The sequence below is a fragment of the Colias eurytheme genome, chromosome 20 (genome assembly GCF_061535395.1).
Source record: "Colias eurytheme isolate Ceu_HAF_F1 chromosome 20, ilColEury1 Martin Lab GWU primary, whole genome shotgun sequence".
In the NCBI taxonomy this organism is placed as follows: Eukaryota; Metazoa; Arthropoda; class Insecta; order Lepidoptera; family Pieridae; genus Colias; species Colias eurytheme.
Genome location: NC_142999.1, coordinates 5,514,799 through 5,529,212, shown reverse-complemented (window position 1 = coordinate 5,529,212; position 14,414 = coordinate 5,514,799). Strand labels below are relative to the sequence as shown.

General features: G+C 33.0%; 2 protein-coding genes across 3 annotated transcripts; both read left to right on the top strand.

Moving 5' to 3' along the window:
* Positions 1 to 5,776: 5,776 nt before the first annotated feature.
* dUTPase (Deoxyuridine triphosphatase) lies at positions 5,777 to 7,915 on the top strand. 2 transcript variants are annotated; one of them, XM_090113867.1, is made up of 4 exons: positions 5,777 to 5,911; positions 6,057 to 6,210; positions 6,640 to 6,776; positions 7,642 to 7,915. In XM_090113867.1, the coding sequence occupies exons 2-4, from the start codon at positions 6,107 to 6,109 to the stop codon at positions 7,842 to 7,844; spliced, it is 444 nt and encodes a 147-aa protein (XP_089969993.1). In that variant the 5' UTR covers positions 5,777 to 5,911; positions 6,057 to 6,106; the 3' UTR covers positions 7,845 to 7,915. The 2 variants fall into 2 exon arrangements, with proteins under 2 accessions (XP_089969993.1, XP_089969992.1); XM_090113866.1 differs by having other exon boundaries at positions 5,782 to 6,210.
* A 1,946-nt stretch (positions 7,916 to 9,861) lies between these two features.
* Positions 9,862 to 13,283, top strand: LOC149899675 (uncharacterized). Its single transcript, XM_090113538.1, has one exon. It carries the CDS (start codon positions 9,934 to 9,936, stop codon positions 13,150 to 13,152), a length of 3,219 nt encoding a protein of 1,072 aa, XP_089969664.1. The 5' UTR covers positions 9,862 to 9,933; the 3' UTR covers positions 13,153 to 13,283.
* The last annotated feature ends 1,131 nt before the right edge of the window (positions 13,284 to 14,414 follow it).

Here is a 14,414-nt window from a genome sequence, read left to right as displayed (position 1 = left end):
GTCCTCGAGTAGAGTCGACTCCGATCGAAGTCAAATAATTCGTGAACACAACTATTTCTCACTTAAACTTCACAACTTTCTTGTACACTTGACTTCCGTTTCACTTATCCTTGTTGTTTCTGTTAGGAAAACTGTAATGCACTAGTAAATATTTTTGTAAGTTTAATATTTACATCACTCTGATTGCACTGGTGTACGTGCGTGAAACTGTAGTAACGAGACTGCCGAAGACGCGCCGCGCATGCCGCGAGGGACACGATGTAAATATAAAAATGGACAAACTCCCCTTCTGGGCTCACCCGAATGAATCACAGTAATACATACACCTCTTTTGTATTCCACTATAATTTTTTAGGGTATAGAACACGAAACCGCGAAAGAGACAGTCAAAAGTTTGTAGCGCGTTTAAGCCGTGTTTCAAATTTGAGCGGTATGTAAATATGACGCTAACTTCCGTATACCATTTGACAATATATTGATCGACGCGACCCCCTCGGTCTGAGGACATTTTTCTCTGAGGCCGGCTTAAAATTAGGATAATCGCTGTAGATCAGTGGCTTACTATCCGTATTGTACCCAAATGTGTGGCGCAGCAGGTAGAAGTTTTTTGTATTATTTGGGTCGCAAGCTAGAGAGGTAAAACTTTAATGACTCATACCTAACTTCACCAGAGTTAGGTAGCACACGTTGTTTTGATTATTAATTCGTTTACATACCTGATTTCAAAATTATGCTCACATGTACAGTGGTGTATATTATATCGTTTCTCAACCATTAGATTAGATGATTAAACATGAAAAATAAATTTGCATTTAAAACAGCTGACAATTTATAAGCATGCAAAAAACGGTTGCAACGGAAACCAAGTTTTTTTACCACATTTTTGCTAAGTAACTCACGTCTCGCGAATGTCTGAAAATATAGTTTAATAAATATTTTAACTAAGCTTTGATGTGGTTTTCCACAGAACATTTTTTTATAACTGGCCTAGGTTAAAAATTTTAATTTTTAACTAAATATTAATTAGAAACCAATTAGAAACGACGCGCATTTCTAACAAATATTTTTAAATTACCGTTATTAATCAAATCATGATCAAATCGAATGCAGAGTAGGTATTTATAATATAAATAATTTTTTAAAATATTAAATTATTTTACAATAAAATAATAATATGTATAACAAGGTAATTGTAATAAAACATACCTACTAGTTAAAATCTACAAATTAAAAAGTGTAGATAGCTGGTAATCCTATATCCTCCTTCTATCCAGTAACTAATTTAATACTTAATCTATGCTTCTATCCTATTCCTATACATAATAATATATTACACATATTATATCAATTATTATTATTATGCTTTTTTTATATAGGATAGCTAGGCATTTGACTGTACTCTATTACCTGATGGTAAATAGTGATGCAGTCTACGAAATGCTTAGATCTCTAAGATGAAAGGACATGCCGGCCTCCTCTGAGTTTGATGAACGATTTCTGTAGCGTTTTGTTTGCGCATAAATGGTACGTCGACTACGAAGGGATGGATCATGGACTTATCATGGAAACCAGTGGCACGTCTAGATGTTCGATGGTGAAACGGTACAGTAGCTTTTGCACCACAGGACATTTTTATATTTAAAAAAAAAAATATTACTTGCTACTACATATAATATGTACCTAAGTTTATTACAAAATTTGCGTAATACTTTCAAAACATTTCAATTTTCAGTCTTTGCTTTTCTAGCTTAACGAATTTAATATCTATGTATAGGAACATCTAATAAAATCGTAGGAAAGTCTAAACTGTACATTGAATTTTTAGAATTTTTGGCGCGCCGGAAAGCTAGTACTTACATAGTTTAATAAAAATAAAATAGATAAATTACACGACTTCAAGGCGTGGTATATTAAAGTTCCACAAAATAATTAATAAAACACATTATTGCAACAAAAAAAAATGAAACACAACTATATTATACTGCCGTCGAAAGAAAAAGGGGTACAACTAACATTTTTTGAAAAATTGAGTTATAATATACATATGTACATATTTGGAATCAGGAAAAAAAGGCGCATCTGCTCAATTTTTTGTAGAATTTTATCTCCAAGGAATTCGGAGATAAAAAGGCACAAATGACACAAATATTTTCGTTTTATGAAATTAAAAGGTGTTAAAAGGCACATTTACTACAATTTTTTCTTAATTACAAAGAAAAGGCACATATATACGTAGATGTGACTTTACTTCATACAGATTTTTACTAAAAACTACTTCAAAAGGCACATCTACAACATAACACAAAGAAAAGGCTCAAATGCCAGATGTGTGGCCAGATGTGCCCTGTCTACTTAATAAAAGATCCTTGCATGTTTCAATTAATTAACGTATAAAAGGCACAAATAACGAGTTGTGCCTTTTCTTTTAACTATTTGCGATTAGGGGTGAGGAAAGGAGGGCAGGGTTCGGTCGAAACGCGCCAGTTGTGCCCACAGTCAATTATATGCCTTTTCTTTGTAGTAAGTGGTTTTAACGCGGTTCTACGCTATGAAGCAGAATATGGTAAAAACTTTAAACCCAATTATCTCAGTTCCAAAATGCTAGATGTGCCCCTTTTTCTTTCGACGGCAGTATAAGTGAATATTTGAGCAAGATTAGATGAAATTTAAATTAGATTATATTTTTCTTGTGTTTGAATTTACGCGAGTATTGTAGGTACATTTAGAAATAAAAGACTTTGTCTTAGTCTTCCTGTGACCACTTTGCTGTAACGTGTTCGAAACATCGAGTTAAATAATAAAAATCGCGTTTAAAATCCGTTAAAAAATAAAAAGTCATAACTTTTTGCATTTGGTGTAAGAAAAGTGTCTTAAAAATATCCGCAAATGGTCATAATCCCACCACTGCTCTGTATTATAAGTAATATAATATAGAGTGTGGCTCAGTGGTGAGAACCTCCGACTTCAAATTGATAACCGGCTTATAACGGGTTCGAAACCGGGCGAGCGTGCAGGAAATAAATATATTTTTCAATCTTCGCATGTGATAACACCACCACCACAGCTCGAATGTTGAAGGAAAAGATCGTGAGAAAAACCGACTTGTCGAAGAATCTAAAAAGACGTGTGGCACTCGGGGACTGCCGCGGTAAAGCTATTGCATGCTGCATGCCGTCGGAGTGGGAAGCGTGAGGTTTTTCGTTACTAAATTTCTGGATTCGGTCCCCGCGCTCAAGGCCCGCGATAGAAACTATGCAATAGCTTAACCTTTTATGGTTCCGAAGCGAGTATGACTATGAGATCCTATAACTACTGAAACTTCACTATCTGTCTGGACGTTTATCCGTCGTCATCGCATGTCCGTCGTTATCTCATGAACCGTATAGATATACAGTTGAAATTTTCAAAGATGATGTATTTCTATTACTGCTATACAGTTAAATAAAATAAAAATACTTACACTACCTACGTTTTAGTTTATTTTTGCATTCATTGAATTAAGGAGCGTATCATCAATATAATATGTAGCGGATATTTACTAGCTCGCTTTTCGAGCAATTTGTGCCTTATTTAGTTAAGCCATGGTCACCTACTTAGAAAGAGACAAGTTGGAAACAAGAAAGCTCTCACTCGAACAGTTTTTTGCACCATGGTGCAAAGTCTAGTTAGTAGTTTAACATCTTTTATCGGCGCTTAAATAATGATGCCAATATCATTTTACTATAATGTCCCATGAGTTGGAGATAGCGTTTCAGAGATGCGAAAACGGTTATATAGAAAACCAGCTGAGCTTTCATCCGCGTTGGTCTTAGCGTAATGATATTACATATATAGCATAGCCTAAAGTTATCGAGATACGTGGAATTCAACTCAGAATCAACAAGAGCAATCCATCAACATCATTCCCGTAAAAGATAAGAACTAACTTTATTACTTATATTATTTTTTAATAATTATAGTATCTAATGTTTTTAGTAGGTTATTTCATATTTGTTACACTTATAGGTTGTAATGTGAATTTGATGATACCTACGTTAGTAATTATTAAATGTGTCTGGCAAGATGTAAAAACTATGAAAACTGTCCGGCTCTTGAGGTAACATCTTTTTAAACGTCCCCAAGGAACATCTTATATATAAAATTCTCGTGTCACAATGTTAGTCTGCATACTCCTCCGAAACGGGTGGACCGATTCTCATGAAATTTTCTGTGCATATCGGGTAAGTCTGAGAATCGGCCAACATCTATTTTTCATATGTACCACGGGCGAAGCCGGGGCGGACCGCTAGTATTATATAAAATCCTTTTATTATAAAATTAAGCTTTTAAACTATAATGAAAGTAAGGTACTATTTTATACACCTTTACTACCTGTTTCCTGCCAAAGTAACCACAACTCAAACTTGATAGTCGCTGGTCGTTCTTATCTGTAGGTATATGAGACATATATACCTACTTTTATAAAATAACGAAGGTCTGGCTGTCGTGGGCTCTTGAGATATAAGGTTTCTTATCAGTTGTTATGCAAATAACAATCATAGTCCAGTTTTCATTTCAGTGTCCAGTTAGACCGGGAGATACTGACACAAAATTTCGAGTCATTTGTAACAGGATGGCGGTTCTACAGGGTTCTTAGTACGCAATGACAAAAAGAAAAATGATGGTGTGAACGCTGGTACTGGCGGCTTAGTCGCGTGGGCGTTAGTCGAACTCGTCGGAAAATAGCGAAAGTCAAACGATTTGTAACAGTATGGCACTTATTTTTCCTGTAAGTTTGAGGATCAACGAATATAAATACAAAATTTCAAAGATCTAGGTGTTGGAAATCTTCACTTATATAAATTAATAATAAATTTATTTTTCAAGTATGACAGCTCTTTTTCCCCCTACTAGAAGTATGGCAAATATAATAATGGTCACATTTTATCAAATACTCTCCAAAAAGCCAAATGCAATACTGGTACAAAAAGATAGGCGAAATAAAAAAATTTTGCAGATTTTCGGCGGTATGGCGACCATTTGGAATCGTCCGAAAAGTATGGCATGGCGATTTTCGTAAATGGCTGCACGACGATGGTTACCTGTGCAAAAGTTAGCTTGGTACAAATGGTTGAATAATTGTTTTTTTTAAATCAACACATTCGCGTCGGTATGGCGGGCTGTAAGTCATACCGGAAAAGTATGGCATGACACTACCGCCTACTTCTTTTTTATGGGCTATCGGTAAATTCTAAAATTTTTGTGTTACAAATCGTTTGACTTTCGCTATTTTTCCGACGAGTTCGACTAACGCCCACGCGACTAACCCACCGGTACCAGCGTTCACACCATCATTTTTCTTTTTGTCATTGCGTACTAAGACCCCTGTAGAACCGCCATCCTGTTACAAATGACTCGAAATTTTGTGTCAGTATCTCCCGGTCTAAGTATTTCAATGAAACCCTTTAATTCATCAGTTATGGCACTGATGAGTTTGAACTGTACATAAAACTCTAATGTAGAGTTCAAATCGTCAGCTCGTGACTACTTTCTATATATGGCTGCTCAAATTTAGATCGTAGCTTCGTCGTGCGAATTTGTTAGTGACGACCCGCTACTGGCGCCAGGCGGACTCTAGCTCTAATTTACTGTTCTGTGAGCTCTACCCTTAGATCATGCTCTACCGTGTAAACTCTATACTACAGCTAATACGCCTCGAATCATTGGTGTGGCAAGTGGCAATACTTCTTTTGAGTTTTGTCTGTTCTCTGTAATGAGTAGTCTGTGGACACTAGAACGTTCAACGTCATTTACTATTTTCGCGCCATTTCAATATCAAGTCATTTGTGATTTTGGGATTGCGAATTTGGATAGCAGGATTACAGATTTGACTATTGAGATTAACTAAATTCACTTTACCGGCTACGTTCAGGTTCATCTATATTTCATATTACTTATTCTGTGTACATTACATTCCATTATCAGTATTCAGTCTACTAGTTACTACAACGTTTTGTGGGTTTGTGCAAATAACATCAAGCAAAGTTGTTATTTTCAATTTATCCGTTATTCCTCAGTTAAAAAGTTTTCCAATATTTTACAAAATATACTATTTGGATTTAGAAGGATGTCATCTAATCCAAGAGTAATTTTAAAATTCACACGTTTAACGGAAAATGCTTTCCCTCCTGTTAAAGGTTCTGAAAAAGCAGCTGGTTACGACTTAAAAAGGTATGTTACTAGTGCTAATGAAGTAAAGTTTCTATTTCTGCTACACTCCAGCCAATTCTATTATTATAAAATACATTCTTTTGTTTTTTTGCTCATGCTTTCAATCAAAGGAAAGACGAATTGTGTATGTCTTATCTTTGTATCCATACTGCTAATACAAAGACGTGGTTATTCCATTTTGTAATCAGAAGCTGCAATAAATTACTTACTTTTTCTTAACTAGTGGATTTCCTAAGTATTATATATGGATAACGTTAAGATGTAATATTTCAAATGACTTTAAAACCTATAGTTTCATGATGCACCATTCTATTGCACAGTTGCCAATTTATACTACTCTTAATCAAATTCTATATTCTTTTTTATAACTAAAAGTATTTAAGGCAAATACTATTCTTAAAAACTTACATACTCTTAATCTTGTTACAGTGCCTATGATTACATAGTTCCAGCAAGAGGTAAAGAGTTAGTTAAAACAGACTTGCAAATTGAACTTCCATCAGAATGTTATGGACGAGTAGCACCTCGTTCTGGTTTAGCTGTTAAAAATTTCATTGATGTAGGAGGTCAGTATTACACAGACTTATATCAAAATATAGTATACTAGCTGTGCTCCACAGTTTCACCCGACTTGCTCTGCTCCTGAGTTGGTCTTAGCATCATGATATATAGCCTATAGCCTTTCTCGATAAATGGTCTCTAACACCGAAAGAATTTTTCAAATTGGACCAGTAGTTCCTGAGATTAGCGCGTTAAAACAAACAAACTCTTCAGCTTTATGATATTAATAGATAAGCTTTTGTCAATGTGTTAGATTATCACCTAAATACATGTGTCTGGAATGTGACAAAAAAAGCTTATGTTATGAATTTGTTTTGTTTGGATTGCTTAGTATATTACTCATTTTGTTCACTAGCTTTCTGCCCGCATAGTCAAAGAAAAACCCAAATAGTTTATGTTCCCTTGGGATTTTCGGGATAAAAACTATTCTATGTGTTAATCAAAGTTACCCTCTATGTGTGTGCCAAATTTCTTGAAAATCAGTTCAGCAGTTTTTGGGTGAAGGAGTAACTAACAAACATACAAGATTCACATTAGGAGGATAGAAGCAGTAGAATTTATTATTTCATTTAAATGTAAAATCAATAACTTTGCAGTTATCTATAGCGTAGCATCTATAATGTAGCAATCAGTATTGTGTTGGAGTTTGGACTAAGGTCAGATTTCAAAAAGGAGTAGTGATTTCTAATGGACCAATGTACAAGTGTTATTTATTCAAATTTTTAAGATTGTATGTGATACGTACACTACATAATTAAGTTTTAATATTTGCAAAGGCTGGTATAAATGATGATGTTGATGATTATATTAATATATTCATTCCTTTTTTTTTTTTCTTGCAAGGCCCTAATTTATTTTGTTATTTTTTAGCTGGTGTTATTGATGAGGATTATCGCGGTAATGTTGGTGTGGTTTTATTCAATCATTCTGATCAAGATTTTGTTGTGAAGAAGGGAGATAGAATAGCTCAACTAATATGTGAAAGAATTTACTATCCTAAGTTAGAAGAAGTTGGAGTATTATCGGAAACAAATAGAGGTGATGGAGGATTTGGATCTACTGGAACCCAGTAAAATACAAATTAAAAACACCAAATTTTAGTACTTATAAGTTTCTTATTAATAATAAAAAATATCTGAAAATATATTATGCTTCTCATTGTATCCAAATGCATATACTACCTGTTACTTGTTTCAAAATAATCTGAGACACTGGATATAGTTAAACTTTCTACTGCAGCCGATTGTGCTTCAGTAGGAGATGTGTCTTTTCTTTTGAGAAATGGCCTGAATAAACTCTTCAATTTATTGTCATAGTTAATACCAAAATCGTTTTCTGCCTTTTCAACTTTCCTTTCCAATATCTCGACATTGCTTTGTAATTTATTTATAACTTCACTTAATGTTACAACTTTTTTAGTAAGCACAGTTATCTCATTTCGGTATTTACTAATATCATTTGTAACAGTTGAGCAGCAATCATTATTTTTTATTTTTATCATCTGCAAAACACTAGTCAATTCTTCCAGTCTTGTTATCATATTATCAATTACATCTTGTATTGTTTGAAAATTGCTTATCAAGTCCAGCTTAAAATATGCAGCATAATCATTTACAACCTCTTCTATCATTGTCTTGAAATTGTTGAAATTATAGCTCAAACTCCAAAATCGGGATATAAATATTCCAGTACACTGACGATTTTATCAATAGTGTCTGTCACAACTTTTGACAAATTCTGAAAGGAAGTTGGTATATAGTGTAAAAATATAAGAAATAATTCCATAGTTTTACTAATCTAGAGCAAAAATAAATTTAATCCTCTCTAAAACATTTGCTCAGTGTTACAGAGACTTACAATCCTTACTTTAAGCAACTGCGACATAAATTTTGCAACTGCATAACCATGACACGATTTAGTGCCCATTTCATAACCGATACATATATCGCTTCGAACGAAATGTTGTATAGCTTATAGGTACATATCTAGGTAATATTTTATAACAATAACTACAATGTTGATACAAAACTAATTCATCATGCGAATAAAACAAAATGGTACTTATTGAATTATATTACAACCATTTACAACCTGTTTTTTTATTAGTCCTACTGTTTAGACTAATAATATTTTTTTATAATGTCAAGGTGTGGTCAAGGTCTTTTTACAGAATAAATTTTCGTTGTTTTTTTAGCACTATGTACAGTGTAAACTATAAAACATCGATGAGCTTTATTATTAAGATATAAAAACACACAATAAATAAATATTCTTTAATATTGTACCTGCTGCAAGTTACTCTGTATAAATTTGCAACTGTGGAACCTTATGATATTTCTATGATACAAATCCTATTTCTTTAAAGTCTGTGCAGTTAAAGTGTAAAAAAAAATTAAAAATATGACATTATTTTTTATGCCGCCACAGATTTGCGGTTCGCCAACGCGCTGGCTGGTACTTTATTAGTGCTATAAATTATACAGAACGGCTACATAATTTAAAGGACTATACTCTTTCTTAGAATTTTTAGAGTACGGTTGGCATCCTTATCGAATAATAATGCCCCACAATTTTACCCGCATATATTTTAATTAGTCTAATTTAATACCTATATATTATAAAGGCGAAAGTTTGTAAGGGCGTATTCAGAAAGAAAGCTTGAAACTTATAAGCGCTTATCGGCGCTTGTCATGTTCATATATTTTCCTGTCAGTGCTGTCAACCCGCGCAGGAAAATATATGAACATGACAAGCGCCGATAAGCGCTTATAAGTTTCAAGCTTTCTCTCTGAATACTCCCTTAGGATGTATGGATGTTGAGGGTAACTTGGATTAACACATAGGATAGTTTTTATCCCGGAAATCCCACGGGAACGGGAACTATGCCGGTTTTCCTTTGCACACGCGGGCGAAGCCGCGGGCGGAAATCTAGTTAGAGTATAATTTTTTTATGTCAGTTTTATGACCATAGAATATATATTTTTTATTAATGATATGTTTTACAATATCTGTGGATAATGGAAATATAGTCTATATTTTCTTATTACCTGTGATATTGTTTGATGTTTATTTCTCACTCAGTTTTTGACAGTTAATAATTCAGAATTTTGTAGTGTAAAAAATAAAGAAATAATACTATTTAGGTTGGTATTCTAACTTAATATGCTTCCATCGACAGGTTATTTTAAGGGTATTAATTGTCCTTTTTATGACACCGGTCTTTGTGAGAGACCCTACTGTCATTTTCGTCATGTTAAAAAAGATCCTCAAAATGTTAATGGTGACGGCATTGAAAGCGGAGAAATACTTCAGAAATTAGTTTCGGCAGCAGTTCAAAAAGTTTTACGACAGAATGATTCGTCTCTGTTACCCTCCACTTCCCAAAAGACAACGGACGGAGTATTAGATAGTATACATCAATTGCCCGTAAAAGCTACATATAGTCCAACGCCAATATCAGAATTAAATAAAATTAATAACGAATTAGAAGCAGAAGAAGCTGTTGAGAAAAAGCGGAGACATATTCCCGTACCATACACTCCACGAAAACCAGCTGCGTTACAAATTAAAAGACCAATTGACACAAATGGTTCTAAATTATATGTCGCCCCGGTTATTCAGTATACGCCTGGATCTGAATCTGCACAGTTAGACCCCTATACCCCAAAAGGTACTGTAGAATCAAATGAAAAATACAAACCAGGGACTGAAGCCAAAATTCAAGAATACTTACCTAATGAAACTAACAACACAAACACATCTTCAAATAAACATAACTATGTTCCATCAGATAAATATACAACTAAAAGTAAAATAATAGAATATAAACCTACAAATGTGACCAAAAATGTTGAATTACCTGTAATTAAATATCAACCTACACCTAAGTCATTAGTTCCATGTTTTTCAAGTGATGAAGAAGAACCAGATCTCAAAAAACAAAAAATTTCTAATGACCTGAATGGCTTTGATGATTTAGGACCTGAGTTTGATATATTAGATCAAATTTTAGATGAAGAAAATACAAAAGATGAAGCTAAACCAAAAGAAAAACATAATGATTGTAAAGAAAATAAAAGTGATAAAAATAGAGAAAATGTAAGTAAATTAAATACTCATAAAAATGACAAAATAAAGTCAGGTGAAAAGGATTCAAAACAAAAAGATTCAAAGCAAAACGATAAACAAGATAAAAAGTACAAAGATTCAGGCCGTAAATCAAGTCACAAAAGCTCTCATTCAGATAAAAGCAAGGAAAAGATAAAGAAAGAAGATAAATCAAATAAAAAATCACATTCTAGTTCCAAATCATCTGAACATCATTCAAAATCTTCATCATCCGATAAGAGATCAAAACATTCAAAGAGTTCTTCAAGGCATAATGAAAAAGATATTAAATCCTCAAAGGAAAGCAAAGAAGACACAAAAAAGTCAGAAAAACACCACAAATCTCATAAAAGATCCAAAGAAAATAAAGATAATAGTAAAAGAAAGAAAAGAGAAAAATCTGCTTCTAGAAGTATATCAGAAAATGATAATGATCATTGTGATGGCTTGGAGCTATTAGAATCTGAAGTAATGTCTGAGTCAGACGAAGAAACAATAGCAGAAGAATGTAAAAGAATTTTTGAGGAATATGTACCGGAATCAAAACCAAAAAATGACCAAGAAAATTGTAAACAAGAAGCACCTGCAGAAAGTGAAGAATACATACCAACAAAAAAGAGAATTTCCAGAACAGTAGATAAGAATATAAAGGTTGTGGCTAGGGCTCCAGTTAAACCGGATTTCAAACTTAATGCAGCGCAAGCAATGGCTGAAAGATTATCCAAAGTGAAACAATTTCATGTGTCTAAAAATGAACAGGAGCAAAAAAATATTCCGGTTAGTAATATAATTTCTAAACCAGAAAGCTCATTACAATTCTCAACTCCAACAAGTTCAAAAATTCGCATAGCTCATGTACCATATGCATCAACATTATTAACAGCTAAGAAAACAATGACTAGTAATAATGTAACAAAGCCTATCAGTCAACCTTCTACAAGTTTTACTTCGATACAAACTGTTAAAAAGGGGGTACAAAGGGTTGCACATGTCCCTAATGACAAGTTTATAGATAGACCAGGTGTTTTAGAACCCTTAGGATCCAAGATTCCTGCAAACATACGATCTACTTATTTGAACTTAATGATAGATCAAACTCTAAAAATATATTTATCATCTGTAGATGCTTATGCAAGAGCCCAACATGAAGAATTGACAAGCAGTAAAAAATGCAGTACAGTACCAATTTATAAAAATTCTGCTGTACTTGCTATAAGTAGGTTAAAGAAAGAAATACTGGAATGCAATGGTGTAAAGAAATCAGGAATGGATTGTGCTACATTACAAAAAATGCCAAATGCTATGGAGAAATCAAACTCTGCTGGATCATGGAGTATTGAAAGTAGAAGTAAAAAAACATATGACGACAGAGCACAATATACTGGAGCCAAACTTTACAATAATATTAAAAAATGGATTCTGACAGAAGAGCAGCTAAGGGAAAATGGCTTTCCACGTCCCCATGAAAATGGTGAAAAGGGCAGGGCAATTATATATGGACAAAATAAACAAAAACCACCAAAAGGCTTTATCAGAACTTGTTGTAGGTGTAAGAAAGATTATACAGTGAATAAAAAGGGATTTCCTTCTGTTAAAGAAGAATGTATATATCATCCCAATAATAAATATAGAGTAAGGGGTGAAGTTCGATATCAATGCTGTAGCCAAGATGGAACTTCAGATGGGTGCTGCATTGCTGAAAGTCATGTGTATGAATATGTAGATTTTGAAAATCTGAAAGGATATGTAAAAACTCTTCCTCCAGAAAAAGAGATGGATGATTACGGTGTTTATTCTTTAGATTGTGAAATGTGTTATACAACTCAAGGCTTGGACTTGACTCGAGTGACAGTTATCAATTCCTCATGTAAAGTAATATATGAAACGCTAATAAAACCACTTCATCCAATTATTGATTACAACACAAGGTACTCGGGTATAACAGAAGAGCAAATGTCTCATGTTAAAACTACATTACTTGAAGTGCAAGCTACTTTACTCACAATGTTTAATAGTAAAACAATTTTAATAGGACATAGTCTAGAATCCGATTTCAAAGCACTTAAATTAATTCATGACACAGTTATAGATACAAGTGTATTATTTCCACATAAAATGGGACCTCCATACAAAAGGGCCTTAAGAAATTTATCTTCTGAATATTTAAAAAAAATAATTCAAAACTCTGTAGATGGTCATGACAGTGCAGAAGATGCTACTGTTTGTATGGAGCTTTTACACTTTAAGCTAAAAGAGGACCTTAAAACTAGATGATTTTATTTAATTTTTTCTTTAACAGGAATCTGGATCCTTGACTTTTATAATATTTTTTTCCCAAGATAGTTAAAACAGGTTAATTGAGATTAAGATTACCTAATGGATTTCTCACAGATTTGTGATGAACTGTTATATTAGTTAGTTCTTTAAAGAAACGAATCTTCAATGGCGGCGCTTATCATTCCCTCTCGCTCACACACGGCCGTACGGTATGCAAAAAAAAATGGAAAAATAAAATCACTAAAATGTATTTGATTTTCCCTATAATAGTTTTTATCATAAATTTACAATGACAATTATGCATTTGCGAAAGTAAATAATGTTTTATTGGAATTTGACAAAATATGTTCTTTGGGAAAAGTTGTTCAGTTTTATGGGCTTATTACAAGTATTATGGGGATTTTATTACATTCTGTATACGTAAATATGATAATTCATATAAATACACAAATACAATAACAAAAAAGTTTGTCAACAAACAATTTGAAATAATTAATAAAATAATTATCAATTTACGTTATTTTTATTTTCTTTTTTGATGATCCTACCATCTGTCAAAGTCAGCTTTGGCCGCCATTGAAGATTCGTTTCTTTATTGAACTGACTAATACCTATTTAATTTTTTGTAAATGGTGAATCTTTTATTTGAGAGCACTATATTTAAGAATATAGTTATGTATTCTCATGTTAAAATACCTTTTTATCTATTTATTAAAGCAATATAATATTTAACTTAACATTTAAGGGTATATTGTAAGAATAATTCTTTTATAAAATATTTTTTTAAATCCTATAGTTTTATTGCAAGACACAGCCTTGTAATGTAATACCATTTTAGTGTTCAAATATTCATATTCTTCAAGTGTTTTTATGCAAATTTGGAGCCATAATTTGATTTTGTTTGATTCGCAGATCTTGGATTTTGATAAAATATATCAAATCAAAATTTCTTTATTTCAGGACACATCCTAACCTGCATAATATTAAAAATGCGAAAGTTTGTTAGGTGTGGTTAGGATGGATGGACGTTTGTTACTCTTTCACGCAAATACTTCTGAACCGATTACAATGAATTTGATACGTATCCCCGCAATCCTACAGAAACTATGCGGGTTTTTCTATGAAAACGCGGGCGAAGCCGCGGGTGGAGATCTAGTTTTTTTTTTATAATAATTTTAGGTTGCATGCATTTTAGTGAATTAGCACAACCATAAAATATTATCAAGTAAAATAATAAAATAAAAATAGATTACCTACTT

Bases quoted from the DNA above. Each gene is read 5' to 3' on its own strand.
- dUTPase (XM_090113867.1), top strand. From the start codon at position 6,107: ATGTCATCTAATCCAAGAGTAATTTTAAAATTCACACGTTTAACGGAA. The intron at 6,211-6,639 runs GTATGTTACTAG...ATCTTGTTACAG, and splicing joins GCTGGTTACGACTTAAAAAG to TGCCTATGATTACATAGTTC. The intron at 6,777-7,641 runs GTCAGTATTACA...GTTATTTTTTAG, and splicing joins AAATTTCATTGATGTAGGAG to CTGGTGTTATTGATGAGGAT.
- LOC149899675 (XM_090113538.1), top strand. From the start codon at position 9,934: ATGCTTCCATCGACAGGTTATTTTAAGGGTATTAATTGTCCTTTTTAT.